This window comes from Chanodichthys erythropterus, chromosome 12 (genome assembly GCF_024489055.1).
Source record: "Chanodichthys erythropterus isolate Z2021 chromosome 12, ASM2448905v1, whole genome shotgun sequence".
Taxonomy (NCBI): Eukaryota; Metazoa; Chordata; class Actinopteri; order Cypriniformes; family Xenocyprididae; genus Chanodichthys; species Chanodichthys erythropterus.
The window spans coordinates 43,919,494-43,943,193 of NC_090232.1; the positions used below are offsets into that span (position 1 = coordinate 43,919,494).

Sequence of the window (23,700 nt, forward strand, 5' to 3'; positions counted from 1 at the left end):
TGTTATTTAAAGGTTAGTATGATGTAGGGCAGAACGATAATGGTAATACTGATAATCACGATTATTTTGCTCAAAATTATAATCACGATTGTTCAATCAAAAAGGGTATTGTTATCGTCATTTTCCAAGTTCTTTACCAACCTACACTTCACCCAAAAGGCCTGTAGGTGGCACACGACTTCATTTAACCAACTATGATAACTTCGTTAGATGGTAAATCAATACAAAAGACATGGTGTTGGTGAGCGCTTTGTAATCTGTATTCACATTAGACTTTTACAGCAACACAATTCATTTGCAAATGAGACAAAACAGATTCAGATTGCCCTGCAAATTCGTAAAGCAAAGAACAATGCTCTTTAAATATCCCTGGCTATATATCATTTTCAACTGATTAACATTATGAAAACTGCTAAAACCTTTAGGAACTTCAAAAGATAAAATGACGAAACTTCTAATATTATTTCCAATAATTCCAAATTATGTTCATTTTCCCGATTGAATTGTCACATACACTGTTAGACCTTGCTGTAGAAAAACGGCCAAATTCTGACAGTAACTAACCATTTTCCATTAAAACAGTAATATACTGTACAATGCATTCTGGGTAATATTTGTCATTTTCGAGAAAGTAGCCTACAGGAATATACTGTGAGTTAATTCGACACTCAAAGTCGACACTCAGAGGCTGTGTTCAAATCACACCCTATACCCTCATTCACTATTCCCTACATTAGTTCACTAATATAGTCCACTTGACAGAGTGAATTAAAAGAAGTGAGTGAATTCAGACACTGATGAACACCTGATTAGCAGAATCACTGAAGGACAGAGAAACAAGTATCCAGAAAAAAGAGACGAGCAGAAACACAAGAACTAAAACTGACTTCAGTTTTCAAACCTGTTTGACATTATTTCTTTCAATCATGTACAGAAGGTCTTGTTGAGAATTAACAGATTTGGATGTTGATGTTTTATTGAAAATAAAAATGTATTGAAATTTGAAATTTATCACCATCGTAGTGACCAGTGTTTGCTTTAGTTGGGCTCTTGACTCTTTTACGTTAGCTTTCTCTGGCTGCTGTAACTGAGTGTTTATAAAACATAAAAAAAAAAAAAAAGATGCCAAACATAAAGTTGATCAGGTTTTTTGGCATTTGTGATGATCCTGTAATCATCTTGGACTTGTTTATTTAACTGATCTCTTTGTGTTTAATCTTTGAATTAATGGGTTTTTATCTTTATTGGTTGTACTATATCTGTGTTTCAACAGCATAAGAACCAGTAAAGTTTCAGTAATCAGTTATTTAAGTGAATATATAAGTCTTATAGTGCATAAAGCGTTTTAAGCTTCTGCATAAGTTGATCAGAATATGAATTTCAACAATGTTGACATCCAAAAGTTTAATGTTGCAATGCATGCTGGATGCCAGCATTGTACAAAACTCCCAGCATGCACTGCAGCATGAATAAATTATGCAGCTTTATTGCCACCATTGTTGAGACTGATGTGCTGATTTTTGATATCTGTGTGTGTCTAAATAATGTTGCAGCTTTTTTATTCATGGTGTTTAAAAATAAACTCTTTTTAGCTGATTGTTGTTGGCGTTCTTGCTGTCGTTTCACAGTGGCGATAATGTAACAATGGATGAAACACAGTATGAATTCAGTGAATCAAAAGACTATGTCATGGTTAGGTCTTCACCAACAAATAACTCTCAGCACTCAACGATTTTTTTCTCCACATCTGTTTTTGCTACAACAAATGCAAAAACAGTTTTAAAACAAAAACTGATGTATAAAAGTCAAGGGTAAAGAGTTCAACTAAAGCAAACGCTGATCTCCTCGATGGTAACATCAAACCAAACATTTTCAATAAAACATCAACATCTAAACTTTTGTTAATTCTCAATAAGATCTTCTGTAGAAATAAAGTTAATGTGGTCAGTAATAAGTGTAATAATGTGTAATAGCTGGAAGACAGTTGTAGTTTCTGCTCTTAGTTGTAGTTTCTGCTTGAATTTTTTCTGTTCTTGTTCCTCTTTTCAGTGATTCTGCTTGTTAACAGCAGGTGTTTATCATTAATGCTCAATCATTGCTTAAATATTAACTTAATTATCTCACTGCAACAGCGTCAATGTTACTTTTACTCTGTAGTGTGGACACTAGATGATGTTCCTGTGGGGTTGAAAGGGTTAAAGGTGTAAGATAAAAAGACACACCCACAAAATGTATAACAGTAACAAACTGTAAGTTAACTGTAAGTTTTTTAACTGTAAGTTAAAAAACAGTTATATACTGGCAACACTGTTGCCAGTAGTTTACTGTAAAATTGAGTTTTGTGGGTCACCATTGTGCTGAAGAGTAGAGCCTGTGCTTAAGTTCAGGAGAAGATCAAGAGACACTGGTGATATGCTGTATGTTGTTTTATTTAACAGCCTGAGTAGTTGCTAATGCAGTGAAAATCCTTTTATTTTAAGTGTTTTTATTGAACTCTAGAGAAATAAGTTCATAGTAATAATATGATCATATTATTAGCATATAATACAAATTTGTTTTTAAATTTAAATGGCAGTCTGACAATTTGAGGCAATTGGTTTCTGCAAATGAAATGAGGCAACACAAGTGTTAATTTAGTGCATGGTATCTTTACAGTAACATACTGTATATTACAGTAAATAATTGTAGAATCAACAGTAAATCGCTGTTGCCAGTATTTCACTGTAAAAAAGCCCGGAAAGGTCTAACAGTGTAGGTTGCAAAAGTGCATTCTGCAAACAGTAAAGTGGAGATCCTTGTTGCATTTGTTGAAATTCATCCCTAAAGGTTTGATTGTGGCAGATTTAGGCACACAAATAGTACAAGTGGCTTGTGAAGAAACAAAGATGCTTCATTGAAGCAGAAATTCGCTGTGGAGATCACTAAACTGCAGCACACGTCTGTTTTCAGATCATCAGCGCTTCTGCATTTAGAGGGAGCGTGTGACAGGGTTGCCAGATTGCACAGATTAAGTAAAAACACAGAGAAGACAGTATAGCCTTTTAAAGGAAAAGCTATATTTGGGGGATTTAAGCTCTTTGCATCTGGCAACCACAAGCATATCCCAAAGAAAAACCCATTTGCAGGATAAATAATGAGTGGGCCAATATCGTGGCAATTATTTGAAATCAATCGAGAGAAGCAGATATCGTTATCGAGATTAAAATACAATTAATTGTGCAGCCCTGGTATGATTAAGTTTCTCTGTTTTCTAAGTAAAATTTCCTATGTTACTGCCATTCAATTTATTTTTAATTTTGACATATCACAATAAATAGTTGTCAATCTGTTAAAATAGATTTAATTTTGAATAAGCACATATATAGTTCATACTTAACACATTAATGCATTCAATCCTAAATACAGAAATTTGAGTTTAATAATGTGTGAGCTCTGTTTGTGTATTACTGATATTCTCATTTAAATCATATGTCCTGACAGCCTCCAGCACCAGATGAATTTGAAGTGAGAGATGATGGAAACATCAGGTTGAAAAAGCGTCTGAACTACAACAATAATCAACAGTACATCTTCATTGTGGAAGCTAAAGTAAAGACAAACTCTCCGACATCCTACCAGTTTCACATCCATTTTACTGAGTATAGCTATAGATAGAGGTGGAAAGTCCAGGGGTCAGAAAGGAAAAGTTGTGCCATATTTTTAATTTCACCCACTGAAACAGTGTTAAAGTTAATGAGATAATGAAGTGATAAATTGAGTGATGATTGAGCATTATTGAAGACACCTGATGATAACAAGCAGAATCACCAAAGGAGATTTTTAAGTCACCATCATGGAGAAGAGTGTTTGCTTTAGTTGACCTCTTGACCTTTGACTTTTTAATTTTAGATTTTGTTTGGGCTGTTGTCACTGAGTTGTAATAGCTATACAAACAAAGAAAAATAGATAATCGGGTAGTGTTGGTTATATTTTCACATAATCATTATTTCACATTATCATTATATATAATCATATCAAATAATCATTAATCATTTTCATTCAATCAAAATTTGTAATTATGTCAGCGTTTACTTGCCCTCACATTGTCAAAGTTGTATGACTTTCTTTCTTCTGTGGAACATAAAAGCAGATATTTGCTGGAATCGTTTTTTTTTCCAAACGCTGAAATTTTCGTTTTTTGAAGATAAATATTAATACAATTTGAAGGTAAATACTAATAAAAAACTCTGTTTCTTTGCAGGATAAAGGAGGACTCAGTGACACCACAACAGTTACAATAACAGTTGAAGATTTTGACAATCTGAACCCTTATTTTGATCACAGTCTCTACGAGGCATCCATTGTGGAAAATCAGGTAAATGACGTCATGATCAATACTTTAAACTCATATATCTGATCAAACAAATCAAACCCTCTGTGTCTTTTCTGTTCATGCACAGGTAGGACAGTTTTCAGACGTCACTCCTGAGGCCATAAAAGCTCAAGATGGCGACACGGGCATCAACGAGCCTGTAGTTTACAGCATAAAAGCAGGTGCTGATAACAGAAGATTTACAACATACTTACATGTTTCTACACATGTCACTTTGGTTTTCAGTGGCATTGCATAGGTTGTAATTTTTACATTAGATTTGCAAAAGTTCTGATATGATTTATCTTTCTTTCATTTTTTACATCACAAAAAAAACCCCAGCTATTTTAACAGAGGTGTGTAATCTTTTTGGGCCTGTTTAATCTTTTTGGGCCTGGTCACTTCATGCGTTATTTATGTCCTCCCAAAAAAAAAAAAAACCCCACAACCCTATAAGTTGTTTTTCAAGCACCTTATTACGAGCAAAATTTACGTTCTAAAGTAACGCGCCCTCTAGCTGGCATAAAAAGTTTCATGTTATATCATGAAATGACGTATGACTGTCGTTACCGAAATGTGTGTTCATTTAAATGCAATGTGTGGACTTTTTACACCATTTGTCCTATTTCCATTTACCAAAACTAATTTTTTTATTAACGACTACACCCACCCCACAGCGATTTAGTGCAGTATACATTTTATGAGCACATGCGTTCCCTGGGAAGGAACCCACGATCGCATGATCACATGATTGCATATTGTTATATATTGCAATGCTCTACCAATTGAGCTACGCAAACCTGAAATATGACGCAGATAAAAAGGAACAATGCATTAAAATTAATGTGTCCTGTTGTCGATTGGGGCGCAACTTTAGTAAACGCTCCTATGGGCCGTATTTCAGGGAAGTGACAAACATTGCAGGGCAGCACTGACAAAAAGTTTCTGTGCTCTTGAACGTGCCTGTGTGTGTGCAATGTGATTTCTAATCTCTGTGTGTGACTGCTGTATGTGATTCTGATAATAAAGCATATATCCACATTTCTGTTTCAGTCTTTCCAAATGAATATCAGAGCAACTTTGAAATCGACCAAAACAGTGGAGTACTCTCTGTGACAACGGCACTAGACCGAGAGGAAATAGACCAGATAAATGTTAACATACAGGTATCAGAGCTTTCATGAAAACCACAAGACTTATGTTATGAATCTGAAAATTTCAGAATTTTGATGGTTCATATTTTCTAATCAGTTTTTCCTTTTAAAAACAGGCAACTCAGCAGGATGATGCCAGTAAGACGGCTAACGCTGTTGTGTCCGTCACAATTGAGGATGTGAATAACAAGCCTCCGAAATTTGACCAGGATGAGTACACTGTATCTATTCTGGAAAATTCACCACAGAATCAGTTGGTTCTTCAGACTAGAGTCACCGATCCAGACCTGGTACCGTTCCTCAAAACATCACTGTCTGATTGTTAAATAAATTAAATAAAGGGGAAAAAATACACACCCACAGACACTAAAAGGGTGAACCTTATGAAAAATGGTTATATTTGACATTTTAATTATCTTAAATTTAGCAATTAGCATCACCCTAGCTACCTAATCAACTTAGGACACCTTAAAAGTTATTCCCCAACTGTTCAGAACACTAAGCTAGGTACATACTAAGATATTCAGGGCGATCTTGGACCGATTTCTCCCCTTCCGACAATCCTAGAGTCACAATTATCTTGATGGTTTTGGGTCAAAGACGAGACGTCACCATTTTTGTGTCTGCATCAAATTAAATTTACAAAATTCAATATATATATATATATATATATATATATATATATATATATATATATATATATATATATATATATATATATGTGTGTGTGTTTGTGTGTGTGTGTGTATAAAACATCCTAAATGCAAGTAAAGTGTCTACTTTAATTTTTAAAATAACTTTTGTTAAAATAAAATGTCAACATATGGGGGAAATAATGTTCCAAAGTGTAATGGTCTGGATATTGATTTTGCCATTACAACTTTAAATAAACATAAAATACCAAATTAAAAATATATATATATTTGTTTTCTTGGCATTTTCAAATACGTGTTAGCAGTGTTATATTAAAAGGACTATATCTTATTATTTTTTTAAGTTACGATATAACCAGGGGACTTTGGTCCAAAAAATGCAGTTTTTTAGAGGTCATTCGGTGTAATGGGATCAAGAAGCCATTTTGAAATCATAGATAGTCATTTGACAGTCTGTGACATCAAAGGGCACCCTGAATACTGCGTGGCGCTGCAGAAAAGTGAGTTCATTAAACTTAATAACTATTTTAATGCATTTTTGTGTTGTTTAATTTCTGCTGTAATTGATTGATTTTAGATGCCCATGAACCAAGAGAGTTCAGAGGTGGAGATTCCAGGGGTCAGAAAGTAAAAGTCCTGCCATATTTTCATTCCACCCACTGAAGCATTAATGAGATAATTAAGTGATTAATTGAGTGATGATTGCCCATTATTGAAGACACCTGATGATAAAACAGAATCACCAAAGGAGAAAATCACAATTTTTAAGTTACCATCATCGAGGTCAGGGTTTGTTTTAGTTGAGCTCTTGATCCTTGCCTTTTTAATATTAGATTTTGTTTGGGCAGTTTTAACTGCATTAAAACCAAACAGACAAGCAAAGTTAAAAGATAATCAGGTGTTGTTGGTTATGTTTTTACATAAACATTATTTGATCTGAATCACTGAACTCATTTAGAGCCCAATCTCCGAGTTAGATTTACATTATTGATTATAGCAGAACTGTGATTCTACAGCACAAGATCAGCTTTTACAATACATTTTTTTAAGAGTTCTGATTTAAAATAAAAAAAAGCAGAGCTCATTTAAACACACAGACATCAAGAATCATCCTGTGAATCTCAACAGTGGTGGCCATCATAAAGCATGTTGCAGTGCATTCTGGGAGCCACCAATCAAAATTCATCCATGGCTCCCATCATGCAATGCTGCATGAATAAATTATGATCTTAATTGTCTTAGTAATTTCATTTATTCTCACTATTAAAATTTTGCTGTTTTTCTGTGACTTTTTAGTAGCTTGTTTTCTAAAGTTCAGAGTTGATCTGTTGATCAGAATATGTTGCTTGTCACCGTTGTTGAGATTCACAGGCTGATACTTGATGTCTGTGTGTGCCTAAAATAATTTTTTTTTTTTTTGTGATAAGGACAACTTTTAAAAAAAAAAAATTCTGTACTGTATAAGCTGATCTTCTGCAGAATCACAGTTCTGCTGTAATCAATAATGTAAAACTAACTCAGAGATTGGGCTCTAAATGAGTTCAGTGATTCAGATCAAATAATGTTTATGTAAAAACTTAACCAAAACCTGATCATCTCTTAACTTTGCTTGTCTGTTTGGTTATAATGCAGTTAAAACTGCCCAAACAAAATCTAATATTAAAAAGGCAAGGATCAAGAGCTCAACTAAAACAAACCCTGACCTCGATGATGGTAACTTAAAAATAGTGATTTTCTCCTTTGGTGATTCTGCTTTTTATCATCAGGTGTCTTCAATAATGCTCAATCATCTCTCAATTTATCACTTAATTATCTCATTAATGCTTCAGTGGGTGGAATAAAAATATGGCAGGACTTTTACTTTCTGACCCCTGGAATCTCCACCTCTGAGACGGTTGCACTGTGAAATGCCAAAAAGCCAAAAAGTAAATGCAGACCCGATCGGAATCGGACGTTACCTCCCGATCAGGACTCGGATGTATTAGGGGTGCAACGGTTCTCGGTAAAAAATCGAACCGTACGGTTCTCCGCTTACGGACCGCATTTGCACCGCGGTCCATCTCGAATGACGCATCTATTGGTTAATATGGTTTGTTTAAAATAGCAACGTGGAAAACAGACAGAGTTCAGATAATGTATGTTTCAGTCGATGGATGCGCAAAACGTTACAACAACGATAATCAAAAAGCGTGGACAAAAAAGTCACTCTTTGTAAACTGTTAACTGCGAGTGCCGTCTGCTGTAATGTCCAGTCATTTACGCCGTCATCACCCGGGTGTTGATACAGGTGAGACCTGAGCAGCACACGTTGCTGTCTGTATTTAAACTAACTCATTTAAGCCTTGCTGATTTAAACCTTCAAGAACAAGACGCGAAAGAGAGCTCGCGCGCTGTGAGAAGATTTGTGTGCGCTCATCCGAAGCGCGCACACGCTTATTCCAGTCAGCGCGCAAATACTGAGTTCTCTTTCAAGTCTTGCGCTTCAGCGGACAAATTCATACAAAAATTATGTCAAGATGCCCGTCTTAGCGAGTATCCTAGCAAACATAGTTGGTTATGTCTTAAGTGAACGTATATTAGTCGAAAAAGACGCATGTGTAACAGTATATGTTCTGGATCGTGCATGTCTTATAGGGAAATCAACTATACTGCCTGTTTTTAATGTTAAATCAAACAACAAATAACAAAGAAATCACTCACTGCTCTTGACTGAATAGTTTTTGTAACTTCAATAATCTTTATTTATTTTATACAGTAAAGATGACTTTATCCATTTTCTTTATGTGAATACTACTGTTAGATACCTGAAAAACCTGAAAAGCACTGTATCTGGATCTGTTTTTTCGCTCTTCTTTATTCTTTTTTATGTATTATAGAAGTATCGGATCGGGACTCGGTATTGGTTGATACTCAAAATCAAATGACTTGGACTCGATGGCAAAAAAACGTGATCGCGACATCCCTAGTGCTTACCTTTTCTAGTTTTCTGTCTGATCAGGGAGGATTCTCTAAAGGTCATTTTATCATGGATAGCGATACCTTCATTATCAACAGTCAAGGAGTCATATCACTCCGGAGCGACGCCACCTTGGATAGAGAAACTGTAGACAATTACAATATAGAGGTATAAAGCAATCACATTCATTTTTTAAATCCAACTATTTACAAAATGTTCAGTATGACTGTTCATTCTGAATGGGATGTTTATATTGTCTTTCTCAGGTAATAGCTGTAGACCAGCCTGTCGATGGTTTAAGCTCCACAGCTCAGGTCATCATCACTGTTCTGGACGTCAACGACAACAACCCACAATTCCTTCCTCTCCCAGAGCCCATTGAGATTCAGGAAGGTGTGTACACCCCCTCATCACCTGGAGAGGTGTGCAAAATCTTAACCACAGATGCTGATATTGGAGACAATGGACATGTCACCATCACTACTAACTCACATACTGAACTATTCAGATTCAGAGAGGTGAGGGGGCTTTCACTGTGACTTTTGTACATGATATCATACATTTATAAATATGAAATTGGGTCCCACTTTATATTAGGTTGCCTTAACTACTATGTACTTACATTTAAATGAATCATGTGATACAATGCAAACATGCTTTTACATTGTACTTGTAAAAGTGTTTTGCAATACAATATGAACCCAAGAAGTACATTATTTTTTGACACAAGTACATACTAGTTAAGGCCACATAATATAAAGTGGGTCCTGAAATTGTAATGTCAATGTTCAGATCTAATTTGTTTTGTAAAAAACATGCTTATTTCCTTCACTTGTAGGATGGGACTCTACTAGCTATTGAGGAGCTGGATCGGGAGACACAGGATGTGTATGACGTGATCATTGTTGCCATGGACCATGCAATTCCTCAAAGAAATGTACAGTTTTAATTTCTATTTATTTGTATTATTGCATGATGTAAATATGTGAAGTTCAATACAATTTGCGATTGTATTGACTGGAACATTCTGTGGCATTACTTCAGACAGAGTCCGCACATGGCATGCACATGAATAAATAAATAAAAATCATGGCCATGAATTACGAATTAGTTCTTAATTTAAATATTTTGTTTCCTTGTTTTAATTTAGTTAAATTAAGAACAAATTCATTGCCACAATACCTTTGTTTTCTCCTCTTCATGTTATGTCTGGGGTTCCATAAAAGATTTCTTAAAATGCAAGTTAGTCTTACTAGAAGGCATTATGCATATCTGGAAATAAAGGGTTTTATCTATCTGCCAGCATACATAGTTTGTGATTCCAAGTAAGAGCTAGTTGTCTGATTTGCCATAGCTTCATGAAATATAAATTTTGTTTACGGCATGTATTGTTTATGACAACCCGGGAGCACAGCTGCATATTCATTTTTGTCCTTAAGGTTATTTCTAATTTAAATTTGGGATTTGTCCATCCCTAAATGACACATAAACATGCCTGTTTACCTGACAATAGTTCAGTCCTTACAAGTATATTGCTGTTAATTCCACACATTAATTTAGATACTAGACATTGCAAATATGAAATTTTGGTCTGAACTACAAAATTGTTGTTTGGTTTCATTATCTGCAGAGCATCGCCACAGTGAGGGTCAATATCACAGATGTCAATGATAACGCTCCAGTTTTCAGCTCCGACACCTACAGCAAAAGCATTCTGGTTAAAGACGCCAAGGTTGGAGAGGTGCTGCTGACGCTCTCGGCCACAGATAAAGATGCTGGAAGCAACGCGCTTATTAGCTACAGGTAAGCTTAAGACTAAACTTCCATTTCTTTAATAACGTTATTTATCAATAATATGAAGGAAAAACTATAAACACTCATGATACCTTTAAGACAGATGCATGAATGTTGTCTTTCTGTAGGTTCTCTGAAGACTCCTCAATGGTCGCACTGGATGCTGAAACAGGAAACATCACTTTGACCTCTGACCTTAGCGGGGTCACAGAAGACACACTGCTAAACCTTACTGCTATAGCAACAGATCATGGAACACCACCAGAATCTGATGAAGGTTTGGGCTTGGTTTGCATTATTTCTTTTGTGAATATTGTGTTAAAATAATGGCAATAATGTGAGCAATTCTTATTGGGAGCAGTTCATTCCCCCTTCAGTATTCAAATCTGATTCTGATTTCTTCTCTCTGTAGCGGAAGTTTTGATCCACTTCAAAATTACCTCTTTCACTGAGACTGTGGCTTTTGAAAGCTCCTCCTACAAATTCACAATAAAGGAGAATGAACCTGAGGCCTCAATAGTGGGCAAGGTCAAGGCATTAACAGGTAGTCCACTGGTTACGGTCAGATATAACATGAAGTCGCATGAGGATGTCTTCTCTGTGGATGGTGAGGGAACCATAAAAGCTCTCAGACCGCTGGACAAGGAGGAAGAGGAGTGGTACATCCTCACAGTAGAGGCCATAGACTCCAGAACTCCTCCAACAATGGCAGAAACAACGGTATTATTCCTAATTTAAACTAAGGCCAGAAAAAAAAAACCTCAAACAACAACAATGCTTGGATTTGGTGGATGAGGGAAACACATACCCATTTACACCTGCTGTTTTAATCTGTCTCTTTTGTCCACTTTCAACCACTCAGCAGACCTTGGTTTTGACAGAGATAATTCCACACTAGTCTCAAGTCCATGGCCAGGGGAAGGCTAAGCCTTGCCCAGGCTTACACGCTCTCTGCCTATATAGCTCAAAAGAAATATGAATGAAGTATAACTAGTTATAATTAATTATAAATATATGGATCAGTTAATAGAATTAATGTAATGTAGCAGAACTAATATTACAATCAATTAACATGTTTGTGCAGCAACTTTATAAGTGTTAATTGTTTGTTAATTCTAAAAAATTATCATTATCAATAGAATGTACTTCTCAAAATACTACTACTGCTACTAATGATAATAATAATTCAATTTATTTACATTATTTAAGGAATATATTTTTTCTCCATGCTTTTCACATCTCTGTTGTGTAGCACTTTGCCAAAACTTAAAAGAATAAAAGTTTTATGCATTAATTTACCATCATTTTTGATAATATATTTGCATTAAATGATAAAAGCCAGGAGAATTAAATGTCAAACCAGAATTTCTGAATTTTAATACATTATTAATGATAAATAAAAGTTGTTCATCTAATTTATAATTATTTATTACATTTAATTGATTGTTTTGATTATTGAAATTTGAATAAACAAAACAAACATTTTCATTAATTTATTGGTCATTTTAACTGATAATAATAATAATAATAATAATAATTGATTATTTAATACTGTATACCGTGAAACTGAGACAGTTATCATACCGTGGACCGTTACAACCCTAATTTCCATTCTGAAAAATTTCAGAAAACGACACAAACTTGTGTAGCTAGAAGTGTTTACATTCACATATTTATGTAGAGAATGTTTGTGGCCTAAGTTTTTGTTACGGGTGCTGGTTGCAATAGACGAGTCGTATACGGACATCCACAATTAATGGGTATTTAATGAAAGCAGGAGCATAACACACAACCAAACACTACAATATAACATTTATAACATTTAGTAACGTTTATAACATTTAGAACAGACCCGGAGTGAAGGGAGTGAGTCCATATATATAGGGAGTGCAAACGAGGAAGTCCAGGTGATGGTGATGGGTGATGATGAGGAGCTGACGAGGGAAGTGAGTGCAGGTGTAGAAACAGGAGGATCATGGGAAATGGAGTCTCGGAGACGAGGGAACTGCAACAGTTTTACTCTTCAAGCATGTCAAACCCAAAGTTTCTCTTCTTAAAACAAAGCTGTCACAGAGAATTTTACTTTCTTTCTCTCACAATCTTCAGGTCAACGTTCAGGTTGAGAACGTGAATGAGGCTCCTGTGTTTGACCTTGAAACATATAAAGCAGAAATTTTCAGTTTCTCTCCATACAAATCCCCTATAGTGAAGGTCCAGGTAAGTGTGACTGGGCTTATATATCAGTTATAAATGTATTTCGGAATTAGATGTGTTCACTGACAAAGGCAAACATCCCTGTTTCTGTTGCTATTGCTCATAAAGGGCCAGTAATTTGTTCAAACCCTTAACCCTAAGTAATACATTTTGGCATGTAACTCATCCCATGCCATCTGTGTGGGTATTTTTCAAAGTTATCAGACTTTTTTTCTCCTGGCATATAAAAATTTGATGTCTGAAATGTCTCCCCCAAAGCAGCCTAGCCATTCCTAGAAGAAAAAAAAAAAAGGTTCAGTGGGGTTTTATATAGGACCCTAGGATTCTTGACACAATTTTAAAGAACAATTTATGCCAAAAATGTTCTATATAAGAAGAAATATCTTAAATAAAGATTAAAAATGAAATATATACTTTCATTTCAAGGGGCTATTTAAATTTATGAGCTGTTTAATTCACAAAATGTAATTAAATTAAAAAATGTATTAAAACAAAATTAATTTAACTAAATCCATGAAATGATCCAATGACGAGAACCTCTAAAGATTCTGTATATATAAAGTGCCTGACAGACTCTTTAAGGTTCTATAGAACCTTTTCTTCTAAGAGTGCTATCTGTCAACATATTACTAAACAGTGAACTTACCAACTGAAAATACATGACAAAGCCCAGAACTGTATATTTCATGGCTATCAATAGACTATTATTATAACACACAAAAGATTTCATGATTTTTTTGTAGTAAAAGTGCTTGAAATGTGGTCATGTATCCCTCAGGCATGGGACCCTGATGTGGGCGAGAGCTCAGAACTGCAGTATTCCCTGCAGGAGTCCACAACTCTGCTGGATGTGGAGCCAAACACTGGTCAGATCTACGTACTGGATGCATCCAGTTTTGAAAACAATCTGTCCACCTTTCATGTTAAAGCCACTGATAAACATGGACTGTCCACGACCACAACAGTACAGGTGAGCAGAAACACAGAGAGAGAGAAAAAAAAAAAAGGTGTTTTATGACTTATATATAAATACTGCTCAATACAGTATGAAAGAAACTTAGTGTTAGTGTTGTAGTCAAAACCACCTAATCCAAAACCAAGTCAAGACCAGACCAGCACTCTTTAAATTCATCTAAAAGATCCACATTTACCACCTGAAATGTCTTATATTTAATCACATAATACAATTATAATAATAAGACACTCTATAGAGCTGTACCAATCAAATGAAATCACTAACAACAAAATTCATCTTTGCACTGCAGAGGGAGCACAGAATCTGAGATGGTACAATTACAAATGCATAAATAACGTTGAGATTAATGTTTTAAAAATACAATTTTGTTTTGTGAACAGTGTATAAAATCAATAACAAGTTTGCAATCATGCTTATATTGTTGAAGACTGTTCTCTTGCTCTTGTGATATTGCTTATTTATATCACATAATATACAAAAAAGATCTCAAAACAAGCACTTTTCTGCAACAATATCTTGAATTATGTGGGCATTTGTATTAATTTTGGTGACATTTTTATTAATTTTGGTGACATTTTTTACGTAATCCCTCGCTGATTTCTGACCCGGCAGTAACTAAAGAAATCAAATAAGTTATTGATTGCATTTGAAGCAGGATTTTTCCATCCAATTGCAGTAATGATGATAACAAATAAATCATACAATGCACTGACAATTTAGTGATACTCCTGCAGTTGTGGTCTTAAAGGTACAATTTGTGATATTTTTTTCCGCTAGAGGTCGCTAGAAGCCTATTCAAAACAAAGGCGTAGTTTGATGACGCGGAATCTTGGGACATGTGGTCTCCATCTCAAAGGACGGTGCAAAAGAATAAGGATTGGAGTCTGGAAGAACTCATGTTCGTGGATGCGATTATTAACGTTACTGTAGTATGAAGCAGAGCATCCAAAACAATGTGTTGCTATAACGTTTGCTACTTTAGAAAACAGAAATCTCTAACTCACCTTTGTGAAAATGTACGTTAGAGAGCAAGCATACGTGAATGGAGATATCTTGACGAAAGTGATGTTTTGCATCTCACCGCGGCAACCCATGCGATCCGGTGCCTCTGTTACTGCCTACATACTCTCCGTACAGCCTTTTTTCAAGTAGGAAACCGATTAAATGTAATCTCATAGTAAAGTTTTTGACATTTTCTATCGTGGGACATATTATTGCAGCTTTTCACACAACAAAAGTGTGCCATTTTTACAATGAAAAGAAGCCAAAGAAGAAACAACTCTGCACTGATACAGAGATTGTTTGGATACCTCACAAATGGCGGCGAAACCCATAATGCACTTCGGTTTTCACGAGTGTGACGTCACCTGACAAAGACCGATTATGCGTTTCCATGGCAGCACTGCCAACGCCTAAATGAATCTACAGCTGTCAGGTGGTACAGCGGCCACGTGGTATATCTGGGAGCTTTCAGAAAACTCCCAGCTTACAAGCTGTAATTACGAGCTCTACGAGGACGTGAACGCTTTTTACAAGCTAGAATCTCGTAACTACAGGAATTACGAGGCCACGTGAACGCACCTATAGTAAAGGCGGTAACAAAGGGAACTGACGTCATTGACAGGCGACTGCACTGCCCCGTGTCACTGTTCAGAATGGGAATTTTCTCATGATTTACAAGTCGTTGAAAACATTAGAGATATTGTTTGTAATCAGCTGGACAAAATATATAACACTAGCCTAGTGGTTTTTGGATATTTTACTGCAAAAATTTTACATATTGTACCTTTAAGTCCTCTTATTAGTCTGAGAATGAGACAAGACCAAGTACAAATGTGGTGGAGACCGAGACAAGACCTTGGTCTCAAGACTGGTCTTGAGTACTGCAACACTATCAAATGGCATTTTGATTTAAAATGGAGCAGGAACACAGAGCAGTCATTGCAAAAGTAAGATTCTTGTGTTTGTTACCTGCAGATCGAAATGAATCAAAGTGTTCATCATGACAGCGTCACTGTTATTTCCCTAAATAAGCCTGTATACATAGTGGAGAAGATGATACCAGAGATGGAAGAGTGAGTGATCTCTGTTCATTATTGAAACATTGTGTTATTAAAAGCATTTCCATTTGTGAAATTAAATGGAACTGATTGATTGCAGGCCTCATTAATCTGAGTTTATGCACCTCAGTGTTTGAATAGAAAAAGTTCACTCAAGTTTATTCCCCAGGTGCATAAGCTCAGATCAATGAGGCCTACAATCAATTCGTTCCAAAACCAAATAAAAAAATGTGCTAAATTAAAACTATTTGATAAAAAGATTGAATACAATATTTGTCAACAATATAGCATAACGAGGAGATTTATAAGAACACCACAACTGTAACTCCCCTAGTAAGCTGTTAATTCATTAAATTAAAGAACCAAATCGATCATGAGCAAAACATTGTTTTAAGCCAGTTTTCATCAATTAATCTTTTTTTTTTCTGTTTCACAAACTGGACTAAACAGGCACTTCTTGCTACATCCTCTTATTGTTTTGTGTTCTTTACATCATCTGATAGTGTTTTATTTTTCTCAGATCCATGGAGAAAGTTTTAGGCTGGACTGTGAAAATCCTCAGTGTGAGAGCTGAGGATGGGAATGAGATGCGCACCATTCTCAGAGAATCTACAGACAAAACTTACGTCAGTTTCATTGCCATGGACTCCAGTGGAGCTGTCATCAAAGCCACAGAGGTCAAAAAGTAAGTTGAACGAATATCAGTTTATTTAAAGTCTTCTAATGTGAAAGCTGATGTGGAAATGTGTAAGTAAACAGAAAACATGTTTACAGTAAATACAGTCATATACAGTGCTTTGACTTCTTTGGATCAATTGTAATTTTGATCAGTTATAAAATTAATTTTAACAAAAATATAAGTATAATATAAGTATAAAATATAAATATAACAAATATGTAAGCCATATGTGACCTTATGACCCAAAAAGTAGAAAATAATCAGGCAGAAGGTGGTAGTGCAGCTTCAATAAATATTTAGAGACATTTAAAAATAATAATAATAATAATAATAATAATAATAATGAAAAAAAATTAACATGTTAAAAGGATGCAACAGAATTTCAATGCAACTATTAAAAAAAAGAAGAAGAAGAAGAAGAAGAAGAAGAAAAACAAATGAAAAGAAAAACCCATAGATTGCCACAGGTTACCTCTATTGTGAAGGCAAAAGTGGCGTACAGGTAAACGTGCCCTCACTGCAATCAAGCTCTTGGCAAATCACACTGCAGAATTACAAGGAAAGAGAAATAGAGTGATGAAACAAACACACCACTGCTATCCAACAGTGAAGGCAACCCTGCAGCCACTGTCAGGTCAAAAATAAATCTATAACAAAAAATAATAATAATATTAACAATGGGTAATGCAAATGGAACAAATAAGTCAGCACCATGAAATGACTATGATTTGCTTGGTCCGTTTTTTTCTTTGGTGTGGCCTCAGTTCTCCCTCTTTGACATGAGACTGCACATAAGCAAATCCTGAATCCTTATATCTGCTGGTCTATAGAGTACCTCAGGGTTGACGTGTTTTTGTAGGCAAAACCTGGAAGCGAGTTAGCATATTAGGGGTTCCGGTTCCAACACCATAAAGTCTATGGGTATTTTGAATGGGTTTTTGCTAAATCGCCTGAAATAAGGTCTGTGGTTAACAAATCCTCTAAATACTTTCATGTTTTGATCTATGACATAAAACACACCAGTTATAACCCACTTGTGATTAAACCTTTACTGTGTCTTAAAAACGGCGGTTGCTAACAAAGTGCTAAAAGGGACTACTTCCTTTGGCTGGGACTTTAGACGTCATCATTAAAAACGGGACATTTGGACAGCATTTCTCATGAAAAAGTGGATAAGTATTCATACACAGCGCAGATCATAATCAGTGAGCATGTTTTTAAATAGAGTTGTTTTCTAAATAAAGTTTGAGGACGCTTGGTGGTGACGACGTTGATCCGCGACCATGGTGTGCTGTAGTCCGTTTATAGCCTGTTAGCCTTTTATATCTGACCACTTTATTTAGGCTTCAAAATCTATGAATGTTGTGTTAACTTGTAAAGATTATCTTGATAGTCAAAACGTGTAAGTGTCAAAACCCTTTGTTAAACACAGAGCTTATTTTCTGTGATTTTCCAAAAGTCTGTGGGAAAAATGCATAGGCTTTCAACCGAGGGAACCCGTGCGCCGCTAACTTCTGGGTTGGTCTACAAAAACTTGTCATCCCACTATGCATTACATAAACCTGCTGCAACTTCCCTTAAATCTGCCGCAGATTTTGAATTTCCCGAAACACGGCCCGTTACACACACACACACACACACACACACACACACACACACACACACGCATATATATAAAAAAAAAATCAATGTATGTGCATTAACAAAAATATATATATATATATATATATATATATATATATATATATATATATATATATATATATATATATATATATATAAAATAGACTCTTTATATTTCCCTCTGGCCTGCTTGAATTACACCTATTGTATATAATTAGGTTGAAAGAGTTATGTGCAGCATCTGAAATATGTTCACTCCCACAGGAAACTGAACACTGAGCACAAAGCTTTAACATCTGAACTGGAGAAAGTTTTTGGTCCTGGTTTGGAAATCAACGTGGAGGACAGTTCTGGAAACCCTGAAGATCCCATTCAAGCATTCATAATCGCTCTCATAGCTGTCATTGTTGTGCTGGCTGTAATCAGTGTGACTTCAGTGTCGACAAATATCTATCTTAAGTAAGTTATCTATCTATCTATCTATCTATCTATCTATCTATCTATCTATCTATCTATCTATCTATCTATCTATCTATCTATCTATCTATCTATCTATCTATCTATCTATCTATCTATCTATCTATCTATCTATCTAGTCTGTCTGTCTGTCTGTCTGTCTGTAGGCCCATTCCACCACAAAAAAAAAAAGAAAAAAAAGGAGTAATTGTGACTTTTTATTTCAGAATTCAGACTTTTTATCTCGCAGTTGCAAGCAAGTCATAATTTCATATTAGTTATGTCATAATTTGGACTTTAAAAGTCATAATTTCGACTTTTAATTTTTTTCTTATGTGGCAGAAATGGGCTTCCATACACCTGGATTGTCAGCTATATAGTAGGTAATACAGCTTTCCTAAAATGCAGTAATACAACGCCAGTAATCTTTATAGTGATAAGATGACGTTTCATGTTTGAACATTTCATGTTACTTCTAAAACATTGTTAATGTTTTAGGTGTATTTTTTCACAGTGAAGAATATTAATATGTTTGCTAAAGTAGTTAAAATACATATTTCTGTTGCCTCAGGAAAAAAGAAGTAAAAAGGAAATGGAGTATTGACGTGATTACTACCTTTTAACACGTAAGTGCCAAAACATTGTTAAAGATCTGATACAATCAGTTAAACTCATTTGTGAAAAGATTGTTCTCAAATACAAAATCTGCATCAGTTACCATGTTGTTATATACATTGGTTTGTTCGGAGATGTTTGTCTAAACATGTTTCTTCTTAAGGTGCCCTAGAACTTTTTTTACAAGATGTAATATAAGTCTAAGGTGTCCCATGAATGTGTCTGTGAAGTTTCAGCTCAAAATACCCCATAGATTTTTTATTATTCAGTTTTTTAACTGCCTATTTTGGGGCATAATTATAAATGCGCTGTTTCAGCGCGTGTCGCCTTTAAATGCTCGTGCTCCCGCCCCCAAGCTCGTGACTCTATAATACATTGGATAAACAAAGTTCACACAGCTAATATAACCCTCAAAATGGATCTTTACAAAGTGTTTGTCATGCAGCATATCAGATCATGTGAGTATAGTATTTATTTTGATGTTTACATTTGATTCTGAATGAGTTTGAGGCTGTGATCCGTGGCTAACAGGGCTAAAGCTAACGTTACAAACGGTTGAAGATTTATAAAGAATGAAGTTGATGAATTATACAGACTGCAAGTGTTCAATAATGAAAATAACGACATGGCTCTGGTCTTCGTGAATACAGTAAGAAACGATGGTAACTTTAACTACATTTAACAGTAAATTAGCATCATGCTAACGAAACATTTAGAAAGACAATTTACAAATATCACTAAAAATATCATGTTATCATGGATCATGTCAGTTATTATCGCTCCATCTGCCATTTTTCTTTCTTTTCCTTGCTTGCTTACCTGCATAAAGTCTGTTGATTCGGCTGTGCCTTGAAGATGGGCTGGCATATGCAAATATTGGGGTCATACATATTAATGATCCTGACTGTTACGTAACAGTCGGTGTTATGTTGAGATTCGCCTGTTCTTCAGAGGTCTTTTGCACAAATCAGATTTACATAAAAAGGAGGAAACAATGGAGTTTGAGATTCACTGTAATTCATTTCCATGTACAGAACTCACTATTAAACTAATTATTTAACTATGCCGAGGTAAATTCAATTTTCAATTCTATGGCACCTTTACAGAAACCCAGAATCCTTAGAGGAAAAGCACCTTGCTGTAACATGATACATTAAGTATAATTTTGTCATTAAACATGGAAACTAGATTCTTATTTATAATTTTGTCCTGTGTGTTTCCCAGGATGAGGTTAGTAACAGAGAATCTGAGAATGGAAGTGATATCAGTGAAAACAGCATCTGCCCTCTGAAAACTACCTGATGGATCAAAGCTCCTCACTTCTTCTCAGTAGTGCACAAGACTTCATGAACTTATGACTTATACTTATGATATACTTATGACACATTTACAGCCCTAATCCTAAACTTGAGATGCCTTTGTAGGCAGCATTTTAAGGGTTGTGTTCCCAAAATGGAGGAAACAGCACAAGTATCAGGGCTTCTAAAGACAGAAACAAGCTCTGGGCTACAGCATTATAGGATTAACATCTTTGATCATCAGTTCCAGGATCAGCTGTCATGTGACTCACAATGACATACTCAAGTCACAACATACACAACAAAAGACATTGGATTTATTCCCAAGGAATACAAGAACTGGCAATGTGTAAATGTAAATAAATATGATCAAATAAATATTTTTTTCAAATATAGCCTCTGTGTCTTTAATTCACATCTGGCATTTGGTTAAAACTAACAAACATTAATTAAATTAGTTACATTTCTAGGTTTGAGAAGACCACAACAACAGATGTTAGTTTATTAGGTGTGGGTAGGAGATATCCAGGGTTGGACAAAAATCCATCAAAATGTATTTTAAAATAAAATACCAAATACCTTAATTTTAAGTGTATCAAAATAAACAGCAGCCACACCATGTATCAAAATAAACTACTATATTTTTGTATTTTAAAAATACTTTTACAAGGGAGCATGAAATTTCTTCGCAAACCTTCCATCAATTGGCCTATTTGATCGATCCCTTCACAATTACAAGTAAACAATGTTTGATAGCAACAGCTTTTCTCTGCCCGAGTCATGCAATAAATCTGACATATGCATCCAGTTAAAGGCACAATATGTACAGTAGAATTTTTGGATTAAAATATCCAAAAACCATTAGAACAATGTTATATTTTTTGTTGACTTGTGTACTTACATTATCCCAAATGTTTCCAAGAATGTTTAAATCCAGAGAAATAAGCAATTTTAACAAGGACACGGAGCGTGTCCGTGCGTCGCCTATCAATTATATCATACCCTAATTTTCCAGTTTTATTTTGTATAAACCATGGAAACACCAAATACGCATTATATTCTTCATCTCTCTAATAAACATATTATGTTTATATTAGACAAATGAGGAACTGTTTGGATTCATTCATTGACTAAAAACTAATGATCTTATATAGTTTCTTGTTTAAATCTCATTTTCTTGATTTACCACGAGTACCATGTTTTACCATGACTAATATTGATCTAGTTTACTGCAGTGTGCAACAAGAGTCTCATAGCAGCCACTGAGCGAACACAGAGTAGCATTATAACACTCAAATGCATCTAATATGATAAACAGCACTGCTTTACTCCACATACGCTTGACCGGAAAAATAATGGCATAATAAAAGCTCCACTGCTGTCAAGACGTGCGTCGCTTTTGTCTGTCATTACAATCGCTCCAGCGGCCTCGTTCAGCTCCAACGTAACTCGGCTCTGCTCTGCTTCATACTACAGTAACATTAATAATCTCGTCCATGAACATGATTTCTGCCCGAGTCCTATCCAGATTCTTTCCCACTGGCTGTAGACGTGAAAACAACACATCCCATAATACCACTAAATCAAGGATAAACGACTGAATAATTTTAGTTTTAAAGTAACCAACAGTTTAATGTTTGCAAATGACTAATTGTATCCTAATTTAGTTGGTGTTTGGTAACGAAGGGACTACTTTGCATCAGCAACACTGACTCAATGACAAGTCATTTATAAGAAGTCAACTCATGGCACCTGTATTCATAGCAACTAGTTTCTAACTAATTAATCATTTAATTGTTGATCACAAATACAGGGGGCTGCAGCTCGGTATAATAGTTTTCAAGAACATTATGTAAATTGGTAAACTATTTAGCCTATATGCTACTAAAACAAACACCAAATCTTAACATCTGTTCTGATCTCAACAAGTCTGGGCAACTACTTAGTAAGCACCAATCAGAGGCCGCATTTTTATGATGTCATCAGGTAGACTTCTTACAAAGTATTTTAAAACTACAAAAATACAAAACAAAGTATTTTGATACAAAATATGAAGCCATTTTCATCAACCCTATCAAATACAAATTACAAAATACTATTTTGTATTTGAAATACAAGTATCATTAAAGCTGCAAGCAGCGATGAAAGGGCCCTCGCACCCGGACTCACGGCCACCCGTTGGCCTCAGGAAAACAGCGAACAGTGGGCAACATGCATGTAAGCGAGTAAATACAGGAGAATTATGGCAAAATCATGTAAAAGTGCCACACTTCCTGCTGCCAACAGGTGGTGCTATAGCTAACTGAATATTGTCATATAGATGTCTTTAGGCCAGGACTTTTATCACTCATGTGAAGTTTGGGGCAGATCAGACATAGTACAACAGCTTCCTCTTTCATGGCGAAACATCATACTTTGTCAGTCCGCCACGGACACGCCCTTCAACGAAAATTCATGATCTTTGATATTTAACATCTCAAAGGCCTTAAGATTAGACTGGCTATATATGATGTGCTTCTGGTTTAATCTCTCTGAGGAGTTAATCACAGTGTAAAACATGTCATTTATGCTCCTGTAGACTCACTGTCCTGCAGAGTTTATCTTCAACCCTATTTAAACAGACCTGAACTCTTCAGGATCGCTTAAAAACGATGTGCTGAAGTAAGATGGAAATAAACTTTGCATGACAGTTGGTCCCCAGGAGAAGTGTTGAGTGTAATGCATGCAGTAGTTAATTACTGTATTTTAATCATTTTCCCTTAAAAAAGGTAAAGTAGGGGGACTACTCCCTTATTCTAGATAAAACGATAGTGGATTTAACGTAACATTTACCATCTAATATTAAAAGAAATGTCTCTTGTTTAGGTAAGT

General features: G+C 35.3%; 1 protein-coding gene across 6 annotated transcripts in view; it reads left to right on the forward strand.

Moving 5' to 3' along the window:
- The window catches only part of LOC137032183 (cadherin EGF LAG seven-pass G-type receptor 2-like), a 28,022-nt gene extending 6,855 nt beyond the window's left edge, over positions 1-21,167 (forward strand). For 3 of the 6 annotated variants that reach the window (XM_067403816.1, XM_067403820.1, XM_067403822.1), the window contains 19 exons: positions 3,481-3,588; positions 4,241-4,354; positions 4,440-4,533; positions 5,405-5,517; positions 5,622-5,795; positions 9,157-9,282; positions 9,381-9,632; positions 9,953-10,051; positions 10,745-10,917; positions 11,037-11,185; positions 11,321-11,628; positions 13,015-13,125; positions 13,901-14,092; positions 16,076-16,173; positions 16,679-16,843; positions 18,725-18,919; positions 19,259-19,295; positions 19,488-19,542; positions 20,756-21,167. In XM_067403816.1, coding sequence (XP_067259917.1) covers positions 3,481-3,588; positions 4,241-4,354; positions 4,440-4,533; positions 5,405-5,517; positions 5,622-5,795; positions 9,157-9,282; positions 9,381-9,632; positions 9,953-10,051; positions 10,745-10,917; positions 11,037-11,185; positions 11,321-11,628; positions 13,015-13,125; positions 13,901-14,092; positions 16,076-16,173; positions 16,679-16,843; positions 18,725-18,919; positions 19,259-19,295; positions 19,488-19,520 — 2,541 coding nt within the window. In that variant the 3' untranslated portion in view covers positions 19,521-19,542; positions 20,756-21,167. Of the gene's footprint in view, positions 1-3,480; positions 3,589-4,240; positions 4,355-4,439; positions 4,534-5,404; positions 5,518-5,621; positions 5,796-9,156; positions 9,283-9,380; positions 9,633-9,952; positions 10,052-10,744; positions 10,918-11,036; positions 11,186-11,320; positions 11,629-13,014; positions 13,126-13,900; positions 14,093-16,075; positions 16,174-16,678; positions 16,844-18,724; positions 18,920-19,258; positions 19,300-19,487; positions 19,543-20,755 lie in introns of all 6 variants that reach the window. The other 3 variants (XM_067403818.1, XM_067403819.1, XM_067403821.1) reach the window with 3 other exon arrangements.
- Positions 21,168-23,700: the final 2,533 nt, after the last annotated feature.